Raw genomic sequence first — 22,405 nt, 5'->3', positions numbered from 1 at the left:
GTAAACTCATCCCTCAAAGACTGAACAATCCAGACAAATACAGGAAGAAGATGATTCACTCTGCTGTGGGTTTTGCAGGAGTCCTAAGCAGTAAACGTGTTCAGGACCTCATGATTTAGACCCTGTCCTTGAAGATTTAAAGCTTCTTCCAACTCATCATACGAGACTGATACACTGGAATCAGTATCTATTTGAGGGAAGACCAAGAAGCATATATCAGGAGTAAATAATACATATTGCTGTCTTCCAGAGTGGCAGTGTATTTTTGTGCCACCCGTGTTTCTCGTACAAGAAGTTATCAGATTGCTCATTCCAATTTTGCCACAGAGGAAGCTATCTCAAGCCCTAGCAGCCACAATCGAGAAAAACTGAGCTTGGAATATCGTAAGAGCAGCAAAAAGCTAGTGTTTTCATGCACAGTCAATACTGGCCTGCCTTACAATTGCTTCGTAGACCTCAGGCATAGGGCAGCCTCTACTCAACAAGCAGCAGGGGTATAACTCTTATTTGGTCAGAAGTTAGAGACAGTCTCTGATTTCTAGCAGAACAGTCTATCAGCCACTTGTCCTATGGACTCAGCACTAAGATACATGGCAGTTCAGGAGGCTCGCAAGCTTCTAGAAGCACTGCGGCATACTTTCAGGAGCTGCTTATAGAAGCTTCTAATGTAGCTGTGTAAAGTTTAGTTTGTATAACTAAGACCACAACTAGAATCAAGAGTCAAAGCACTCATCTACAATGATCTAGACATGCAGAAGAAATCTCTCTGCTCTGTAAGCTAGGTGAAAATCCTGTGAGGTGCTTGGCCCTTTCAGCCTGCCTAGTCTAAAATACATGTGTTGTAAACCAGTTAGAATCATACAACATTTTGGGTTGGAAGGGACCTTTAAAGGTCATCTAGTCCAAGCTTCCCTGCAACGAGCAGGGACATCTTCAACTAGATTAGGTTGCTCAGAGCCCCGTCCAAGCTGACCTTGAATGTCATCCAGTGACCTTAAATACAAGACAAGAGTTCAAGCCTCTATTCAATTGCCATTACTCTCCAGCACAAAAAGTATCTTTTGGCAGAGAGAAAGGGAAAAAAAAAAAAAAGAAGTTTTCTTCACAATCCAAACACAATCCACACAGCTCCCACACACACACACCACAAGGAACTGACTGAAAAACAGTATTACTGTAGCTAAGCCTGAAGCTATTCCTGTTTTACTTAAGCATTAAGCCCACCTAGCAATTTCTGCCCTCTGTCAATCCAAAATGCTTGTGCAAATAGAACAAGTACAATCCAAGACGCATGACCATCAATACTTCCCCATCCTTTCAGTAGCAGCCCCAACTCTAACACAATTTCAAGACACTAACCCTGTTAGAAACAAGAAGAGCTCTCACAGTACCTTGCTTGCCAGATAAAGAGATTTAATTATATTATTCCCTGGACTGTTTAAACTTTTCATAACGAATGGACTAAGGGAGGCAGAATTTACATCTTTCTTAAAAGCAGTTTTATAAACAGATCTCCTGATTTTAATGTAGCTTTATTTAAGCATCTGAACATCAACAAATCCAGAGCCCGGTTAACATTGTTCATGATTTCAGCACGTTTAGTGTATATATTTCATATCTTACATCTGATGAAGAAAGCCACAGAAAGCTTTATTGCCCCAACATCCAAGGGATCACCACAATTTGCTAAGCGAGGGCACTCACTGACAGCTTGCCAGGAATCACTCTGGAGATGGCTGCAGCTTCCCCCTTTTGTACACATGGGAAGCCTCCAAACTTTTCACGTCTCAGCTTGCCACACTCCGCCTTGGAGCTAACCCGTTGGTCTGATGCAGAGTATTACAACCACAACCTGCAGGTCCTTGACCCTCCTCTTCCTTCTGATGGAAAAGAGCAGACTTAAGATGTATTGTAGGTACACCTTAACCATCTCACCTTAAGGACATGATTATCAGTAGCTATTAGAAGTTGTCTACCTGTGCCAGTGCAGAAAGTTCACGTTTTTGGGTTTTTTTGTCAAACAATATTGAACAGGTCAGACTTGTTTCAATAAAGACTGCTCTGTTCCAGGGATCTAGAGGAGCTCAGTCCACAAGGGATTCTCATACTGCTCCTTAACACTGAGGGAAGGTAAAGGGGAAGAAATAGGAGGACAGGTTTCTTTTCCAGCACCAAGTTCAATCAGCTTCAGCCTTTTATTTAGGTCAAGGGTGTAACAGGAACTGACAGCTGTTAAAGTGAGGAGGACAACAGAAGAGAACAATCAAGCAGCTCTGTAGACTGCGTTTGTGAAAAACACTGGCAAAGCATTAACAACTTAATGGGAGGGCAAGAGGTGCAGGGGAAGCCTGAGCGTTCCTCTTTACTAACACCACCAACCCCAGGAGACACCCCAACACACTGGTCAGTTGTATGTTCATACTTGATACGTGACAAAATACAGGAATTTAAAAGTAGCTTAAAAACTTTAAAAGCCAGATCCAGAAGCAACTCGATGCTTCTGGGAAAGACAATCAGACTGCTTTTTATACAGATATTTCTCCCACTTATGCTATTTCATACCCATTTCAGAACAAGCTAAAGCTCTGGAATTATGTCTGTCAGTGCCTCCAGCATATCAGCTGGAGACAGGTACTATATGATCTACTCATCAGCACAAGTGACTTGAAACTGTTAAAATAGTGCAATCTTAAATGAGCAGATAGGGTTTGGGGGATTTGGTTCCTTCTCCAGGGCAGAGGAGAAGGTATGGAGTGCAAAGGGTAAAGACAATTGGTAAAAAAAAAAAAAAAAAAAGATCCTGCATTCAAACTGATGTTTGAGATAAGTTTATCCCCCAAATCCTAATGCCAGCATCTAGATAAAAAAAAATCAGCTGTCTGTATCCTATCCCACCCCACTGTGGGGCATCACTGACAATCTCCGAGTCAGAACAGAACAGTACCAGGGGTCACGGAAAGAGATGGAGGTTCAAGAGGTTTCCTAGTCTCTTGATCTTTACCTGCAGGACACTGGACACTTGCAGTCCCTGAAACATATAAGCCCCATTTGGAGCAATGCAGCAATCCACACATTGCATTTTCTCCTCCATTCAAAGGTCATTTCTTCTCACCAGCACCATTCACCTCACCCTACCTCCTGCCCAGAACAGCAGCAACACCTCTTTACTCCCACTGGCCCTTGCTCAGAGGCCGACTAATCTGTCTTGATCCTCATCCTGATCCCAAGCTTCCCCCATCCTGCATCTGAGGCAAGAAGCTGCCTCATTCAGAGCCATGTTTGTTCAGGGACTCCTTGGCTAGCCTGGTAGTGATTGGAGTGGAGAAAGGGGAGGATCTGGGGAAAAGGGGACCGGAATGGCCTTTTGTTTCCTTTTAGTTGGTCAGAGGCTTTTCCTTTTTTTTCAGGGGTTCAAGCTTGCTCTTTGTCTACCCTCCACAGCCGCTCTTTGACTTCCAAGGGCAGTGTGTTGAACAAGTCCTCCTCTACCACAAGCCCAGTACGTTTCAGCAGAGGACATTCTCCCAGCTCCACAGGCAGGCACTCCAAGCGGTTTCCTCGTAGCTCTATCTGTGACAGATTTGTCAGCTCTCCAACCCGGGATGGAAGTGACTGCAGCACATTGTTTCCCAGGTTCAAGGTTCTCAGCTTCCTGCACTGGAACAGCTCTGGTGGGAGACTCTCAATCTGAAAAAAAAAATAAAGTAATCACAGGCAAACTCACCAGGAAACAGGACACCTGCCCATAAGACACCAACAAGCCCACACAATGCTTCAAGGTTTACAGAGCACTTGGTTTCAATCATCCATTTCTCCCTTGAGTGAGCTCCTGCTTTCCACCATAAGGACTGTTCCCAAAGTAAAAGTCATTAAACCATGATTGTATGGATTCCCCTTTCAGACACTATTAGTTACAAGAGATCACCAATGATGGTCGCTAAAGTAGAAGACATCACCAATGACAGGATTAGAGGACCAGAAACCTACTCACAGCTGGCCTATACTGTCACATGCTCCCATCAGTATTAGCTTCTTTCCATTCCAAACCCTTTATACCACCATTGGATCATAGCTCCTTTGCTTTAGGTAGCCATTGAACAATTGGTATGATACTGAACACCATAAAGACTGGATTTAGTCAGGACTCCTAGTTTTGCTGTAATAAGAGCAGAGGCTCTGTAGGTGTGGTCTCCAAGCCCTGAGAACTGGGACTATTATTCCATCATTTCTGTAGGGTTTTGAAGTGTTGCAAGGAGTTTCTAGGCTCCAAAGCACTGGGTTTGACCGTGCCAAAATGCAACAACAAAAAATGAAGCTACCAGCTGTTAGCTTTCCCATGTTTCATGTATCCATGAGTTTCATGTATCCATGAGTCACTAATTTAATAAGTCTTATTTCTATTAAAGCCTTTTAATAGTCCAGTCCTCCCAAAGAATTTCTAGGAAAACAATATGGCTAAGGTTTAACAAACACTAGGCTATGAACTAGATATAGCAATTCAGTATTCTTCCTTAATTCAAAGTCTCATCTTGGAGGCTGTCATTTGCCTTTAAATGCAACCATATCCTTTTTAAAACTTAAATTATGCATTATATCATTCATGGCTAAATTAGACTGTAATCAGTTCTGAATGAGATGGAGTCCAAGGAAAAGTCAAGACAAGATCAGACCAATTAAAAGACAGTTCAATTCAGTCATTGTTACTGGTACTGTCGAGTGTTTTGCAAAAAGCAACATGCAATCAAATGATCACAGACTCTTGAAAATAATAGTGTTATTTAAGGGACAAGTATTGGTTTAGGAAGGAAGCAATGTGCTATAATACAGCCTGCTTCCCAGAATGGCACACTGGTACCAGCCAATTCCAGAAGTCTGCATTTGCTAAGAGCTATGCTAAGACATTTGAGATAATTCCTGGCCTTGGGAAATGCCAGCCTACCAGCCCTTGTGTTTTTTGCTGCCACTGTTTACTGTAAGTAACCAGGCTGGCAGAGCCCCAGGGCAACTGTGGCCTTGCCCAAGCACCTGCAGAGGATACAAACAGCTCAGCTGTTTCACTGGGTCCTCACCACCTTTTGCTTCAGAACACAGTGGAGGGAAGGCTGCTCCAGCCTTCCTGTTGCATTAGCGTTTTTTGAAGAGAGAAATGGGTGGTGCCACACTGTGCTGAAGAAAATGGAGCTGCCTCTAACTCCTTTTCATCCAAGAGAGGCTCCACCCCAAGACTGCAGAGGATACACTGCAGATTAACCCTCGGGAAGCTGTGCTAAGAAGACTGCCAGAAGACAAATGGTACAGAATTATCCAAATTCTGAACAGTAGCTTAAGAACCTTGAAAACTCCCTCATCTTTGCCTAATGCCATCCTCAGAAACTGCCCATATTGGCCCCGCTTTCCCCAAGAAAATATTTTGGCTTCTAACTTAATAGGAAGTGATGTGTGCATACCATGAAGTTTACCAGAGCTCAAGCCACCCATACAAACAGATGCACAGCCACCCAGTCTGTTAGTGCTGGGAAAACTGAGTGAGCAGCTATTAAACTGGGATAGCTGAATGGCTGCTGCTTGTTTGCTCTAACTCCTCAGGGGCACAAAACAGACTTGAACTTTCAGACACTAACTTCAAAATGCTGACTGGAGTTTTAGGAGCCCTGTGTAACACTGAACTGCATTAGCAATTAAATACTTTATTTGAGAGTTTCCCCTGTGAAAAGCCAAACCATACTAGAGCTGCTCTGTCTGCTTCTCACAGGTAATTTGACAGAATTCAGTGACAGATACATCTTGCCAATAGCAGTAAAGATCTTGATACACAACAGTGAAAACTAGGACTGCTCCAGGAAAATTCCACTGCATGTTCCCAGAAGAACACAGAAACCACTAATTAGATCTGTCTGCAATCTGTAGTTATGTTAGAGCCTTTTGCAGCTTCAGGTGGTAATAAACTAAGAGAAAAAAGAGCCTCTTGGGAATTTGCAAATAGAATGAATGAAAGCTTCAACAAGACATTCCACTCAGTACATCAGTCTGCGCAGTCACAAATTGATCTTTGTGATACCTAGCAAATGGAGTCTCCTTAATCCCAAACACAAGAACAAAGATTCAGGAAAAAACATGGGTACAGTTTGCTTTAAACAAATAAATGCCCTCCAACAAAAGCCAAGGAACAACTTGGGGAAATCAGGCAGCATAGCACACTTGGTCATCCCCGCTAACCTGCCCTGCACTTAGACTTACCTAAGGCTTAAACTTAACCTATCTGAGATTACACAAGAAAACCCACAGCCATCATACTGAGGTATGCCTCAGTATGCAAGGTGCCATCCTATTTTCTTCCCTCTGAAAGTCAAGGAATTCCCACAGTTCACACTTTCACATCTAACTGACTGTCAATGGATAAAACTGGTTTAGTTCACTCTGCCCTGAGTAATGACACTGCACTAGACTGCTTTGCTCTCTCCAAAGTCACCTTTGTGGAACAAGACACCACATTTTAAAAGTGAGAGCTTAAGAACCATTTTTCGTAAGTCTGTCCATATCCAATTTCTCACAAAAAGTGCATGCTCATAAGACCAAACTATGGAGTATTCCCTGGAAGTGCAAATTAGTATAAGCAAAGCTGTAAGCCACACACATGCATGTCCCAGATGGCTGCTGCCATGGTGTATGTACATGGCTGAAGTGCATAGGCTTAATTGCATACTTGTAGATTAAGACTACAGTTTCTCAGACTTCCATTTTAAGCCCCAAACTGATACCAAGCTAGAGACTACAAGCTTCCAACTGCAGAGAAACGACTGACAGCCAGGATTTCTAAACAGCCTCCAACTGACACTTAGAAGCAGTTTCACTGTTAAGAGAAGAAATGCTACAGAACAAGGGCTGTTCTAAGAAAGGCTTGCCCTGGAGTTATTTGCAATGTTTCGCCTTAGATAAACCCCTCAGACAGAAACAAAAGCTTGAGAATTTAAATAGAATGCCAGTGCCAGGAGTATTTGACACACCATTGTAGCGTGTTTAATCACACAGATAACAGAAGTGCCAGAGTTACTTTTACTTATGCAGAAACACTCAGCTCCTTGCCCACTTACCCTGTTGGCTGTCACAGCTAGGTTCTGCAGGTTTTGAAGAAGTCCAACATCTGGTGGTATGGAAGTCAGGTTGTTGTGGCTGAGATCCAAATACCGAAGTTTTCGGCAATAGAAGAGCTGGGTAGGGATCTTTTCTATCTTGTTACGATTCAGGTAAAGGCGTTCTAAATTGGTTAGGTTACCTATTTGCATGGGGATGTAGGCAATGTGATTGTACCACAATTTAAGGCAAGTGAGACGATGTAAGTGCTGGAAGCTGATGATTTCCTCAATGGTCTTTAGGTTATTGTCCTTCAAGTCTATCTCCTGCAGATTGTGGAGGCTAAAGATAGAGTGAGGAATGCGTTCCAAGTCACAACGGATCAGCTCAAGCTCTGTTAAGTTAACCATTTTCTTAAGGCTGTTGAGAACAATGAGTTTGGTGCCCTCATTGTTGATGGAAAGCTTCTGAAGATGCACACCAACATCTGTCACCACCTGTGGCAGTTTGGTGAGGTTACTCTTCAACCTTAACACCTTCAGCCTCTTCAGCTCCCTCAATCCATCTATCACAATGTACCTGTTGTTTTCAGCACTCAAATTCCCTGTCAGATGAAGCTCCTCTAGTGTCTTCAGGCTATAAATCCAAAGAGGGATCTCCTTTATGTCTGTGAACTTGATGTGGAGAGATTTCAAATTCTCCCTTAAGAAGGCAAGGGCTGGAGCCTCAATTTTGGCAGCCGTGTGGTAGAGCCACAGTTCCTTAAGGCTGGTGAGCTGAGCGATGCTTGGGGGAATAGTGACATCAGGGATAAGCTCCAACTTCAAGACCTCCAACTCAATGAGGTCAAAGACAGTGTCAGGAATGCCACTCAACATGAAGAGATGCAGTTCCAGCTTCTCTTGAGAGTTTTTGGTGATCCTCTGGCGCAGCTTCTCCAAAGTCCACTCATTGTTGAGGTTCAGCTGCCGCAGTTTGTTCTCACTCACCTCCGACAGAAAGACAGCAAAGCGCTTTGAGTACAGGGGGTCATACTGATCGATCAGATGGAGCATAAAAGCAAAGTCATTTTTCACATCAGGAATGTCACTGTAACTGCTCTCCTCCCGGATGGACTCAAAGGAGTATTTCTTGAGTGATCGCCTCAGCATCCACCAGAGTGTGTACATACAAATCAAGCCATAGAATATCACCAAACTGATGTAGAAAGATGCCAAGATTTTGAAGAGAGTGGCCAAAGGATGAGCACAGCGGTACATCCTGTAGCCAGTCAAGCTCTCAATGTCCACTTTACAGTCAACATCAAACGTTATGTTATTGACATAGTAAACAGTATAGCAAATGATCAGAATGAACTTGATCACTTTGATGATGGTCTGCCTCATGTACAGGCGATAAACTATATCTCCCTCTTCCACATGAGTGCGGAACTTTTTCACTTTCTCAAAGAGTGCTTTGGCCTGTTCACCTTCCTTTTTGTCCAAGACACCAGTCTCAGACCGGTCCACAATCCCTTGCTCAATTCGAGACTTTGTTCTCTGCAGCATGGGAACAGTGGCTTCCACATCCTCACTGACTGTGGAGGATTTCTTGTCCATGGAGCCGTTCATTTTCCCAAATGCTGGCTTAGTATCACTCTCTTCCACCACTGTCTCAGATAATGCCCTCGTTGTCCACGGAGAGTCAAAACACTTAAGCAAAATAGACACAAAATGCTCCAGCTTCGAGCTGGTCCTTGGGAATTTGAACCAGAAGTTGCTACAAGCCAGGAAGATGAGAGTATGTAGCAGCACCAGATAAGGAAAATACTTGGCAAACCAGTGAAGACGGTTTTCATAACATACCGCATCCACATAATTATACTGGTGCCGATCCAAATCGTATCGGATCCCCGTAGGTCCTGTATCAGTAGAGGGAACAAGACTAGAATTATAGTAGGTACGCTCTGGGGTTGCAGCTGTCCAACCTCTGACTGAGTCATTGCAAGAGTCTTTGGTAACCCATTTACAGGGCAAACAAATCATTTTGTCCTGGGTGACCTGAAGCGTTCCTCCGAACACTGCAATCATCAGCATCACTATGGAAATGTAGTCCGTGAAGACGTCCCACCATGGCTTCAAGATGCGGTATGCTGGCTGAGTGTCAGCAAAGTAGCGCAATTCAGTGACTGGAATCATGATTCACCTGAAAGGAAACCAGAAGCAGGCATTACTAGCTTAAACTGTTTTGTTCTGCTTTTCAAGAAGGCATCAGGAAACTCATGTTTTAAGCACTAGCACAGCAAGACTGGAGTTAGCCGAGGCCCAACTTCAAGTCACTTTGAGACAAATGAATGAGGCTTCCTGTGAGCAATTTGGTACAGCTGAGACTGTAAAGTTAGTTTGTTGCCATCTTCCCTAATAGACAAATTGTTACAAAACACCATAACTGGTTCTTATCATTAGCAGTCTGTGAGGCAAGACATTCACACTTAAAGAAACCTTGCAGGACAGACTTGAACTACCCCAGCCAGACCAGTATTTGGAAGTTTACTATTTTATCTAGGGATTTTATTCCAGGGATGAAGGAGTTTGCCAGCACTGTTACAAGTGATAAAATCCATGCAGAGAGCACAGTTGTCATGAGTTTGTTACTGCTTTTACAGAGCTAAAAATTAATAATTCAGCATTTGTGTGGTTCTCAAACGGCAGGGGCAAGGAAGAGGATTTACATACAATACAGTTATATTTCTAGAATCACTTCATTGATGCAACTCAACACTGCATCAATAAAGCAAACTGGAAAAGAGAACAAAGTTGTCCAATATCATGACTTCTCCTTCATGTAAGTAGTTTTGGCTTCCTCTCTTTGCATTAATTCTCCAAGGAAAGATTAGTTAGTTGCGCTCTGATAGACTCAGTACTGAAATCACGTAACAGCTGCTCTTTGTCTTATTTACTTCAGAAATAGAGGAAGGGGGAAACATATTTAAGAGAAGAATTCACTTCCCTGACCTACCACTTCCACCTAGAGTTCATCTCAGTTGGGATTTAAGTGTCACAAAGGAAATCAAAAGGTTCTGGGAAGCAGAGGCCTTATGGCAGTGAAACTTCAAGCACATTCTTCAAAAAGCCACAGAAAGTCCGGAAGCCTGACTGATCCATGGATAACTGAGCTCACAAAGCTCCCCCCCTCTCTGACAGGCAACACAAATAAAACCATGAAGTCACTGTAATTCGTTCTAACAATGGTGAAAAAGCAGTAGTATCACATCATACTTACTAGCAAAGTTTCAGTCATTTTGAAACTCTCATGAATTCCATTGCAAAGGAGGAAAAGAAAAAAATTCAGTCACATTTCCCCAAGCCATCACTTGTACAGACAGTCCCAACAAGTTCGGGGGGACTGCAGGGTCAATAGCAGATTTCTATATACCACTGGCTGGGAGAAAGCTTTCTTTGAGAAGCGGAGTGCCCTTATCACCTGCTTTGGTACAATTCAAGTTTGTATTTAAAAATTAATTTCCAGCACAGAACTGCAAAGGAAGCCCTTCCTAATATGAATGCAAAAAGCACCACATTCCCTAGAGACACTAAATACAGAACTCTTCCCTGGTTTGCTGCTTACAACAATAAATGCTAAAATGCCAGCTTTGACTTAGTGTTGCTTGGGAAGGCTGCAAGCAACTAGAGGTGGTAGACTGAAAGACGGCAGCCATCCCTGAAGAAGTGTTTGCCCTTCTGCCCATTCAGTTCCAATACTACATTAGTCCATCACAAAAGATAGATTGGGATAACTAGATGCAATTTTTATTTTTTTTTTTAGTGGGGAATTTTGGGACAAAATGGCAATACCTGTTTCAGAAGTTCAGTAGAACAAGGCAGAACAGCAAATCTGTTAATTTATCAACCAGTAAACTCACGCAATCCTGGCAAAGGATGCAGAAACAAGGCATGAAAATAGCCATAATCAGCACTGTTAGAAGAAACTACTGTCCTGTAAGGATGCAGAGCACTAGCAGAGTGGCTGGCATGCCTCTGCAGGATGGACTGCATCGAGCAGATTAGGGCAAGAGGATTACACATTCACAGGGAGAGGGAAGAACAGGCAAAACTGAACATCTTCTGAATAGCACCTGAGCAGCTAGAATAAAAGGAATGACAAGGTGTTCAGAGCCCCACTCAGAGTCCTGTTGCTAGCTTGCTGCAAGGCCCTAGGCAAGGCACTTCAGCCATGCTTCACCTTCCTCCTCTGAATACATCCACCGCAGGGAGAAGAGAGTCCATTTGCAAGATACATTTGAGAAGAGCTGTCTGTGCATACTACAGAAATACCAATTCCAGGATAAAACAGGGTACAGAAGTTTTCTTTCTGTCCCCCGAACTCCATAACACCTCAAAGCCAGTAGTTAAACAGATCACTGAATCAGTTCCTGGTGATGTGTGTCTCAATAGCTTGTCTCCACAGACAAGAAAATTCAGAGTCAAAACCCCATTTTATATCTGTATTTTCTGCCAGAGAATCTATACCTCTGACAGAGGCCTTTAATCACTACTGACAGAAGCCTTATACTCTCCCAGGACCCTTATCCATCCGTTCCCTCCTTCCTCAGAAGCACCAAAGCAGGATATATACCAGATTATTTTTTTTCCTCATGCTTTTGTTTGGTTAGTTTTTTTTGTTAGAACCCCTACTACCCCTAGGGGTAGAGTACAAGTAAGCTAGGAAAGCAAGACAATTCATAGAGAAACCAGAAAGTTCAGCTACTGAGAAGTCTGAGAGCCAGGGCAGGACTGCTGACACACTGCCCTACCCACAAGGAAAAACAAACAAGACAAGAACACATACGCCCTCACTGCCACTCTCTGCCGTAATCAGACTGAGGGAGCAGAGTCCTGCACTTCGACAGTTCAAGTAAGAGAATGCCTGGAAAGCTTTGCAAAAGGGGAACACCAAAAGCTACTACAGTTATCTGCTGGAACAGTTAACTTTGACATGACTTCTGAAATCCAACTATGCTTGCAGGTGAGCACAGCTTCATTTCTACCAGACTCATAATGCAGCAGGGTCTTCGAGAGCCAGAGGTGTCTCTACGCACCTACACTAAGGCTCTATGAGAGTCTAATGGCAGCCTCCCAGCCAGTACCTTTCTTAAACACTCTGACCAGATGCAATGGAAAGCTTCTGTAGTGACTCCTCCTAAACTACATCTAAGAGGTAACAAACACTGCCATACCATTCCTTGCTCTCCGTAAATATTGTAGAAGATCGTATTCCTCTTTTCTTTTCAGGAACTTGCAGTGAAAACACTAGTATTGTTCATAAAGGAACAGCTTCTTATTTAAAGAACTCTTTACTCCTCCCTACCGCACACCAAGGAAAAACAAATAAATATATATTTATCTCTTTTCTTCTCTTGCCTAGATACCACTTCTCCCCAAAGATCCTTCCTCCTCCCTCCCCTCTCGGTAGGAAAACTTCTGCAGGAATTGTCAGGCCCTTCATAGTTACCCCTAGTAGGGTTATGAAACAGTGAAGATCTTTTTTCAGGATCTGGGGTCTCATGGCTAAGGCCTTTTCAGACTTGAGCTGTAGTGCTGGTTTGCTAGTTTTGCCCTATCCAGGAAATGCTTAATTTCTTCTCACAAGAAATTAACCTTGCCATCACTTTGATTTGTATCTCAAGAAAGTTAGGAAGGAAACCAACCAGAAATTAGCACAGCAGGCTCCCTAATTCTGTTTACCAGTTACCTAGGGTAGGAGATCTCCCTTTACATTCTGCACCTACAAGACAGATTAAAAAAAAAAAAAAAAAACATCAGTGTCCCACAATAGTCTATTACAGCTCACTGTCAGCAACTAAACCCCGGTAGGGCGGAGCAGGAAATCTCCTACCTTCCAGTAACAATGACAGGGTCACTGGAGGAAGAGAAGGACATTCATAGCAAGTCCCCCCTCCTAGCAGCAGTAGAGACCCTGTTCAAGTCCCAGAAGAACAATAAAACCAGGGGCCACCTTTACAGAAGGTGGAATTTGCCATATCTTATCTCATCTTACTCCCAGCATCTGCAGTAAAAGGGAAAGTTGCCCACCAAAAACTTGAGAAAGTAGGTGGAAAAGTTGCATCCCTCCTCACCTAGATTTCCTATGCATGCAATCCATTTCTAGTTCCTGAAAGACAGCTCTGCATCAAGATGCAAATGTCATCTTTATTTTGTGGGCTCCATTTTGCAGTCATTTCAGAATGTGATTCTTGTTGCAACACTCCCTCTTCTTGATTAGAGCAAGCAGTTTCACTTCTGGGGTTGATGACAACAGCAGACTAACTCTGAGAAGTCAGATTCTCAGGGGCCATCTCCATCACTTAACACTCCCCTGCACATTAGGGTTCTTCCCATAGGGACTGCAATTCCAACCACTATCTAGAAACCAAGCAGGTAGCTGGAACATAGACTCTCCCAACAAGTACATAGGCAGCAGAAGCAAATGATTTAGATGGAGGATATTATTCTGGCATAAGACTAGGAACACAAAGACAGCTGGGCAAAAACAAAGTTACCTCACTGCGACCAAGACCAGACCAAGCTCCACAGGCCCAGCAGGCAGACTGCAGAGATTTCAAGCCTCTGCTCTTTTCAGAAGTTGAATTCCAGTGTGCTTTGTCAGCAGGAAAAGTGTTTACTGTGAAGAAGCTGCATTTGCTGGGTCACTTCTGTCATGTAGCCTCACTGAAGGCTGAGCACAGAACATATGAAGTGAGTGAAGGAGTTATAGACAGGAACGGTCATAACTGGAAAAGCAGTACTGCGTCAGAACAGGCTTGGTGAAGAAGGATCCAAGCTCCTTCATATATACCTCAAGTTGCAGAACTTCCCACTTGGAGCTCAGAAACAGGTGATTTGCTTACAGTATAGTTAACTCCGCCACATGGAAGGCATCGATACTGAGATTTTGAAAGAGTGCTTTATTCAAATTTAAAGGCAAGTTGATTTCACTAAACTTGCATAAGCTAATAGGTAGGAACACCTCTGCCTAAACTCCTGTCAACTTATCAGAAACATAAGGAAGTAAGTTTTCCAAGGGTATAATTAAATAGGCAGGCTTTAGGTATTGCACCCCAAGGAGAAAAAAAAAAAAATCTTACAAGTGTGTCTCAGGTGTTTCAGCTTTTGCATTCCACAATGTCTTCCTAGCTACCACATAGTCCCTGAGCAGTCCCTCATCCCTCAAGAAATTCCTTTAACTTTGAGGGTTTCAGCTACACCAAAGCAGCACTATTTCAGCACTACAATTTATATCCAATATAGAACAACCCCAGGACACTTTACAGCAGCATGGATGCTAAAGTTTCATTATCATACAGTAGGGTCAATCCAGCCTAAATAAAAATAAATACGCTCCCGAAATCTTTGCACTGTCCACATTTAGATACTACATACCTCTTCAGTGCCTGCAGATTCACCTGGATTCAAGTTTGCATCCCACTGTAGACTCCTTTTACCAGACAACCATCCCTGCCTCAGCTGGCTGGGCACCCACCTCCTATGTACAGCACGGCCTCGCCATAAACGCTGAACAGGCTGATACAACAAAAGAAACAGCAGTTTCAGACTTACATAACCAGCCTGCCAAACCTACCCAGACTTCATCCAACCATAAGCATCACCAAGTACTAATCCTATGTTTTACTAGACACACCTGGAGGAGAAAGATAATCACTCATGTTAGAAGAACAGGGACATTCTGAGCACACCACACCTAAATAGTAAAACCAGCCAGAAACAAGATTAAACGTATCTGGCTGACAGAGGCATCATAAGGCAGCATGTACCTTACTAGATAAAGGCTGACAGAGCTGACAGCATGAATGCTTTCCACAACCCCAGGACCACTGTGATATTTAACAAGTTCAAAGTACTAACAGAGCAATCGCTGCAGAAGCGAACATCCTCTGATTTGGACAATTCCTCTATCCAAAAATCATCCGACCTAAAAAAGTGAATATTGACTTATTGTTGACAGACACCTGGCTGAGCAGCGCTTGAAATTCCTGCCTGCAACTGCTGGCCAGCATATCCAGCTAGGGACAAAGTGAACAGAAACAACGTCGCTGTTCTGTTTCACTGGCTAGTTTGTCAGCTTGACTCATCATTTGCTGAATACTCTTTCCAGCCTCCTCTTTCCTCCTCCTTTCTGTTGGCCATTCTGTTACTAATGGAGCTACTGGCAAAATAGGATTACACACAAGATCTCATGACATCCACAAGAATTTAAGTTTTCACCCCTCGCTTCCAGGACCTCCCCAAAACCAAGGAGGTCCTCCTCACCTTTAGTGGCATGCAGCTTCCAAGTGACACAGTCTCTATTAATACAGTTTTAGATAAGTAGATATAGATGCATTGTATGATGGATCTTGCAACTCTTTAGTTTCTACTGTACATATTCTTAATTCTCAGTGGATTTCCTTGTAGATTGTGGACTGCAAAGCAGAATTCAAGCACTGCTGACAGAATTTCTTACTGCTCAGAAGCCCAGAGAGTTCATGTGTCAACAGCATCAGAGGCAGATAAGGGAAAGAAAAACCTTGATGCTGTTTAGACTATAGCTCTGATTATTGACAAGCTACAACATGTTACAATAAGTTTTCAATAGAGCAGAGCTTCCCTCCCCAGCATGCTGCCACCTGAAATCCTAAAGAAGGGCATAACACAGAGCTCTTTGTTCAAAAACCAGGAAATGTAAGAGCTTTGCTGGTCAGAAATGGGACTGGGAATTTACATGTCTCCTCCCCCACATTTATTAGGCCCAGAATTAAAAGTAAAAAAGGAGGCTGAAACAGAGCTGATTTCAGGCATCCCTCAGAAAACCTTCTAAGCACAAGGACAGCCATGTGATCCACTGGAAAAGTCCAAGACATGAGATGGAACAACTCAAGTGATTTTGTCCTTTGCTGTTTAGAAATAAACAGCAGTGAAGCCAGATGCCAAAACCCTGGCCAACAAACTGTTATCCCTACATCAGGCCCTTTCTGCATTAAAAAAATAAATCCCTCCTGTGGGACAAAAATGCCTTCTGAGATAGAGAAGTGAACATGTGAAGTTTAAGGGTCATTTATAATTCAGACTAGCCAACAGAGTAGTGAAAGCAGCAGCTGCCAGAACTTACACTCTTCACTTAGTGGAACAGCCAGTGAACTCAATGCTGAGAGCAAGGTAAGTTGGTTTTCACACAACCATCCAGCAGTGGTAGGCAACATTCAGCCACACCCAAGCCACAGCAGGATGAAATGAACCTATTGTGTCACAATACCTTTACTGAAAAAAAAAAAATTCACCTACACAACGGATAGCACTTTGCCATCTTTACAGCTACCCCTTAGCCGACTCTTCCTGTCAGATGCAGGACTGACATTCTTTTCTTAACAGTATAGTGCAAGAACTCCTGTTTACCGTCACACAAGCAAGCCTGTCCTAACAGGCACAGGGAAGAACATCTGCACTATCAGAACAATCCATACCAGAGACCTGGCTTGGCCTGCCACCTTTTCTGACAGTATTCTGCCCCAGCTGCACAGAACTGAACTGATAGCTGCTTGGAGCAGGGACTGTATGTTGCTGTCATACAGCTATGTAAATTTAAGCGCTATCAGATGAGTTGCAACAGTGATGCAAAGCAGAGAAAAATGTCTGTGTCAGCTTATAAATTATGACTGTACATGGTCACAGGCCTCCTAACCAAAATTAATTTTGTCTTTGCCATAAAAAAGATGCTTCAAGGACAGGGCATTAGAGCTTGTCTTGGAAAAGCACAACTACCTTATTCCAACAGTACACTACGAAACACTCCCTTGTACTGACTAATGCAAGTGATTTAATTAATTCTGTTAGTAACTACTTAAGACAGACAGACAGCAACAGTATTAACTTCTAACAACAAGTACAGCTTCAAGCACCCCATCAGGTGCAGGAGAAATGCTGAAGAGTCCTAATTCCGGCATTTCCATACAAGAAAAGGTAAACGACTGTTTTGAGCCAAATACAGAAATGGTGGACAGAGCAGAGCTTTGACCTATCTAACAACAGATTAAGAAATCAAGAGAGTAGATTCAAAGTAAGTAAAAACTTTTAAGCAAGGAGAGCCTATTAACTAGTCCAGTACACAGCTTTACAAAGGTAGGCTGTAGATAGAGAAGCAGCTTGCAAATTTGTCACAAAATAGGAGCTTTGTGAATTGCCAAGGTAATTCTATAGCCAATGATTAGTACACAAGGAGAAGCAAGCGCTATTATTTCAGCAGGGAGGTCATGACTGAATAGCTTTCAGTTTCAAATGCAGTTTTATAGCAGCAGGAGGGGCACATATAATCCAGCTATATGAACTGGATTTCAACTTGCAATACAAAATACATGTACCACATCAACAGTTTAAGGAAAAAGCTGCTTGGAGGCATTCAAGACATGCTCTTCAAAGCATATAGACTGTTAAACGCCTGTTCAGCATTAGTGTGTATATCCTGAACTGAGGCTATTCTTAGAAAAAAAAAAATAATGCACAAAGGCAGCTCACCACACTGCAGCTGAATACGTTAATTTTTAATCATTACCAAAACAATAGCTATGCATAATGCCCCCCCTCAAGCTCCTAAGCCCTTCTCCTCTGTGCTCCACCAGCACTCACCTGACATTGCACCTCCATTTTCCTAGATACCAGTTAGGCTCAATTTAACACCAGAAGTGAGCTTCACTTCCTTATTAAGCGGCATGCTGAACAAAATCCTTTAGAATGTGAAAGAATTACATGAAGGCCTCTAAATAAGCCTGCTCAATACACAACACAATAATTTATACATTTGACCTCCACCACTTATTTAAAAAAAAAAAAAAGTAACCGAGTGCCCCAAACCACAGACCACCTTTCTGAATGCCTGCAGCATTTACTAGAATGTAATCAACTCTAAGCATTCAGTAAGTCATCACTGGAAGGCTTCAGTCACTCCACATTTCAAACATGGAAACATTAGCTTTTAACACATGGCTTCTGGCATATTTTAAGGAAATATTTATGCACTTTGTCTTTGACCTACATGAATAAAGTCAGGGTTTCCAAATACCATGAGAGGATCAGTATGAAAAACAAATCCATGAACTGTTGGAACACTAAACAGAACGTCAGACAAGTCTTAGGGATACTTGTATTCTGGAAGCAACACGTTGCAGATCTCACTGCTCAGAACACAGCCAATCTGTCCAGATTTCTCATCTTGAAGATAAGCACAGAATTCTGCAATACCTTTCATCATTATCCTAGTGAAGAACCAAGGAAGCATGGAGTTTCTTGCAACTAGTTTCTGTCATTGCCTAATTGACGCCCACGTGGGTGACTAGCCAGTGCACTCCTAAGAGTTCACTGCAAACGATTGCCTAGGAGATGGCTACACAGCAATACAAACATCACCCTGCAGGAAAAGGAAGAGCACCTACCAAACCAAACAGTTCTTGCTACTTCTCAGCTGCATTCCTTTTAGGCAGCAGTCACCAAACCTTTTACTGGACAGCCTTCAAGTATTTCCTGTTTAGTGCAATGAGAAGTTGGGGTTTATGTGGCCAGGAGTTAGATGTATGGGTGAATAAATATAACTGTTATATTTTACTTTGGACAACACTCAGTTCCTTTACTCTTTTTTTCATCTTCAAGCTGACTAAGGACTCACAGAATTTAATTAGCATACCACCACTCTCCCCATATCACCCTCTGATCAACCACCTTTCCCCCTTTCTTCTTATCAGTCATCTCGTCACTGCCCTGTGCTTTGCAACTATGTTTAAGTAATATCCTGGTCATTTTTTTGGGCTTTACTTTACCACTTCAGAGCTGACATGTAGCCCTTACCCTGCAGCTGGGTTCTGCTATCTGCACTTCAGTTCTCTGTGCTGGAAGTAGATGATGTTCTTGTGTGCTGGATCCTGAGTGGGTGTCGAAGCGTTGCATTCCCCAAACGCCATGGGAACAGCTTCCCTGAAATGAAACAGAGATTATCAGCAAAGAAGAGGAGAGCAAGTTCACAGGGGGACCATGTTATATAAAAACTCGGTAAAGGACATCTAAGAAGCAAGGAACAACTCAGAGGGTTACCGGGAACCGGAAAGAGACACCCAGATACCTAGAAAGATGGTAAAAGCTCTAAGAGCTAAGTAAAACTCTTCAGAGGAAGGAATCTCCCACATCTGTTATTTGAACAGAAATTACCAAAAAGTAGGTGTTGCAGACCCAGCCAAAGGAAATGCTAAATATTAATATTATAACTTAGCCTAAACTGGTAGGGACAGATTAACCTCCTGGAAGAAAGAATAAGGGTTTTTTCAGATGGGAAAAACGATCAATGGCTTTACTACCTACTTTCTAGTCTGAAAAAATTCTTTTTTTTTTTTTAAATGTTACCCTCAGGAATATCTGAAAAGCTTCCTAGATCATCTTCCTAACCATTCTGGATACAAGCAACTGACCCCTCTCCTCTCAACACATATGTACCAACATGAATCGTTTTAAAGTGGCAGCAGTTTAGCACCATCAACAAGAATTACAACAGCTTTTTTTTTTTCTTGCTTCCTGCATGTCAGCATGGGGCATGGGAAAACAGAGAAGGGAGCAGACCTAGGCTTTGGGAGAGATCTCAAGTGTCCAGCCTCCTAGCTACGTAGGAGACGACTGCAGAACTTCAGAAAGCATTTTGTCAAAAACAGGGAAAAAATGAAAAGGAACAGACATCACTGGGGAAAAAAAAAGTCACCCCTAGTGGTGAAGGTGTTCAAGAATATGTTCCTCCTGATCCCAAAGTTACCAGCAGGGCTGACAGATTTTGAAGCAACTCCTTCATAATCAAAGCTATTCTGTTTTATCTGTGACAGACTGCTACGAAGGAAAGGTTTAAAGGAGAGCACTCTCTGACCTTCTCCCACCCCAACTCTTCTGAGGCGACGGCCCGAAGCCAGGGCACCCGGGGGCCGGCTCCGCATCTGCCCCCTCCTCCCACAAGCCTGTCACACCACCTCAGGCTTCCAGAAAAAGGCATCCTCTATATGATAGAAATAAATTTAAAAAAAAAAAAAATACCAACCAGCTTCCGCCCGCAACACCGTCGCCAGGTCACAAATACAGGACCTCTCCCCCTCGCCGGGGAAGCGCGGTCCCCCGGGGGGGACACCCCCCCTACACACACGGGACGGCCCCGCCTCACCCCACAGACGTGGGGGAACCCACCTGCCCCCAGCCCCAGTTCCCCGCCAGCCGCATGACAGGGCAGGGACGGCGGGGACACGGAGGAAACGAATTACTGACGAATTAGTCAGCAAATCCTCCCGGGCGGTGCGAGGGGAGCAGTCCGGCCCTCTGCCTTCCCCTCAGGGCTGCGCTCCCCTCACCCCCGCCGCCGGCCCCAGACCCCCCGCCCCAGCCCTGCCTACCGCGGAGTCCGGTCCCGCTGCCCTCACCGCCACCCCACCCGGAGGACGAGTCCCCCACAGACCCCGCCCGTCCGGCACCCCGGGCCGCTGAAGGGAGCGCGACATAAGCCGGGCCACAGCGCCCCGCCGCCAGAACCCACCTTGCCGCCTCAACCCCCACCCTCCCTCACACCGGCTCCGGCTCCTTTTGTTCGCCCCTCACCGCACCGCGGCGGCCCCACCCCGGAACTGACCTCACCCGCCCGGCATGGCGGCCATCAGCCCGTCCCGTCCCACCGCTGCTGCTGCCGCTGCTACACAGGAGCAAAGGAGAGCGCCGCCATCTTGAGAGCGGGCGTGACGTGAAGGGCACGCCGCCATCTTTGTGCAGGGCGCGGTCACGCGGGGGTGGGTGGGCGGAATTTATGGTGGCGGGGGGGGATATGGGGAGGGGGAGTGAGGGCGGGGGCGCCATCTTGGTGTAGGGCAGCGCGCAAAATGGGCAGCGTCTTAAAGGGGCCGCCAGAATTCCAGCCTCAGGGATGGGCAGAAGGGGAAGGTGTGGAGCTGAGTGCCTTCATCTGCTGTAGCAGGACGGAAGGACTTTGGAGTCTAGAATTTATTCTTTTTGTCAAAAAAAAAAATTACCTCTTTATTAGGTTTATGACCCAACCATGATGAAGCCTTCTGTCATTCTTTCACTTAATGTAGTTCTATGTACAGCAACTGGGTCTTGCAGCCTGTGGCGCTGAGGGACGGCAGCCTCTGTCCCTCAGGACAAACAGGGAGGAAAGCCCTGTCTGCTGAGGACAGCCTCAGGCCCCGGTTCAGGCTGGTGTCACTGCTGTGGAAACACAGAAGGGTAAAAAATTATAGTTGCCGTGCCCTGACATCACATTGTTTCAGTTTTAGCCCCTCAGCGTGGTTCAAGCCGTGTGGAGCTCAGAGAAGAGCATCCGCTCAGCTGCCTGGGCTGGTGCGTGTCACCCCTGGGCTCACAGGCAAAAAGGAGGCCGTGTCTTCCCTTGTTGGGGCCCTACCTCCTCTCAGGTGACATTAAACCCTTTCCTTAGCGCCTAAATGGTTAAAATCAGCTGGATCTGCCTCACTCTGTGGCTGTGCCCTGTGCAGGAGGAGGGAAGGTGCGGAGCCCAGGGAGCCCAGGCCCCATGGCCGAGCCCTTCTCTCACACACCCAGGACAGCACAGACGGCTGAGGCACAGCCGGTTCCTGTCCTTCAAACCACCGAGCAATAACCAAGGCCGTGGACATCATCCTTATTTAGGGACCGGGGGAGAAAGTCTAGTGAACATCTCGCTGCACTCCTCAAATAAAAAATAGCGGATACAACCAGTATCAACATTTAAGGCTAGTTAACAATAAGAGAATGAAAACCGTTTCAATTGCAGCTTTTACCACTTCTTCCGTAAAAAACAACCAATGTGACATTTATAAAGCGGAATATTTTGAAAACCCCATTCCATTTCTGTAACAACAGCTTACCGAACTAAGGCCACTGAAAAATACAGCGTTTGTTTCCTTGCAGCAGGAATAGTAACACTGATGTGTTAGAAGGATATATCCAACAGTAATTTTGTGGTACCTGAAAAAAGCAGGCTGATTCACTAATGGTTATTTTCATTTGGCTGACTCATCGGAGGACACTGGGCAGCATAACTTTTTTTAAAAATTCATAAAGGATGGTTCAAAGGCATTCATTATAATTTCATTAGCGTACAAGAGGCAGTTCTGAGTGGTTAAGTGCAGCCAATTTTAACTTGTATACACCAGTGATCACTGCTATTGTAAAATAAGCATATCTGTGGCTTTCTAGGAACATTATAGGTCTTAGCATCCTCCTGTAGCCATAGGCACAGGACTTGTACCAGAGGAGATATGATCCCACGTGTCAGGGGA

General features: G+C 44.2%; 1 protein-coding gene across 4 annotated transcripts; it reads right to left on the bottom strand.

Annotated features, from left to right (window-relative positions):
* Positions 1-1,394: 1,394 nt before the first annotated feature.
* LRRC8A (leucine rich repeat containing 8 VRAC subunit A) lies at positions 1,395-20,888 on the bottom strand. Of its 4 annotated transcripts, none has more exons than XM_074609051.1 (4): positions 20,743-20,888; positions 18,939-19,064; positions 7,092-9,255; positions 1,395-3,687 (listed from the first exon to the last, which is right to left on the bottom strand). In XM_074609051.1, exons 3-4 carry the CDS (start codon positions 9,246-9,248, stop codon positions 3,412-3,414), a joined length of 2,433 nt encoding a protein of 810 aa, XP_074465152.1. In that variant the 5' UTR covers positions 9,249-9,255; positions 18,939-19,064; positions 20,743-20,888; the 3' UTR covers positions 1,395-3,411. The 4 variants fall into 4 exon arrangements, with proteins under 4 accessions (XP_074465152.1, XP_074465151.1, XP_074465154.1 ...); XM_074609050.1 differs by lacking the exon at positions 20,743-20,888 and adding an exon at positions 20,650-20,728; XM_074609053.1 differs by lacking the exon at positions 20,743-20,888 and adding an exon at positions 20,572-20,634.
* Positions 20,889-22,405: the final 1,517 nt, after the last annotated feature.

This window comes from Larus michahellis, chromosome 15, assembly GCF_964199755.1.
Source record: "Larus michahellis chromosome 15, bLarMic1.1, whole genome shotgun sequence".
Lineage (NCBI taxonomy): Eukaryota > Metazoa > Chordata > Aves > Charadriiformes > Laridae > Larus > Larus michahellis.
The sequence above is the reverse complement of the archived record's forward strand: the minus strand, read 5'-3'. Positions and strand labels throughout refer to the sequence as shown.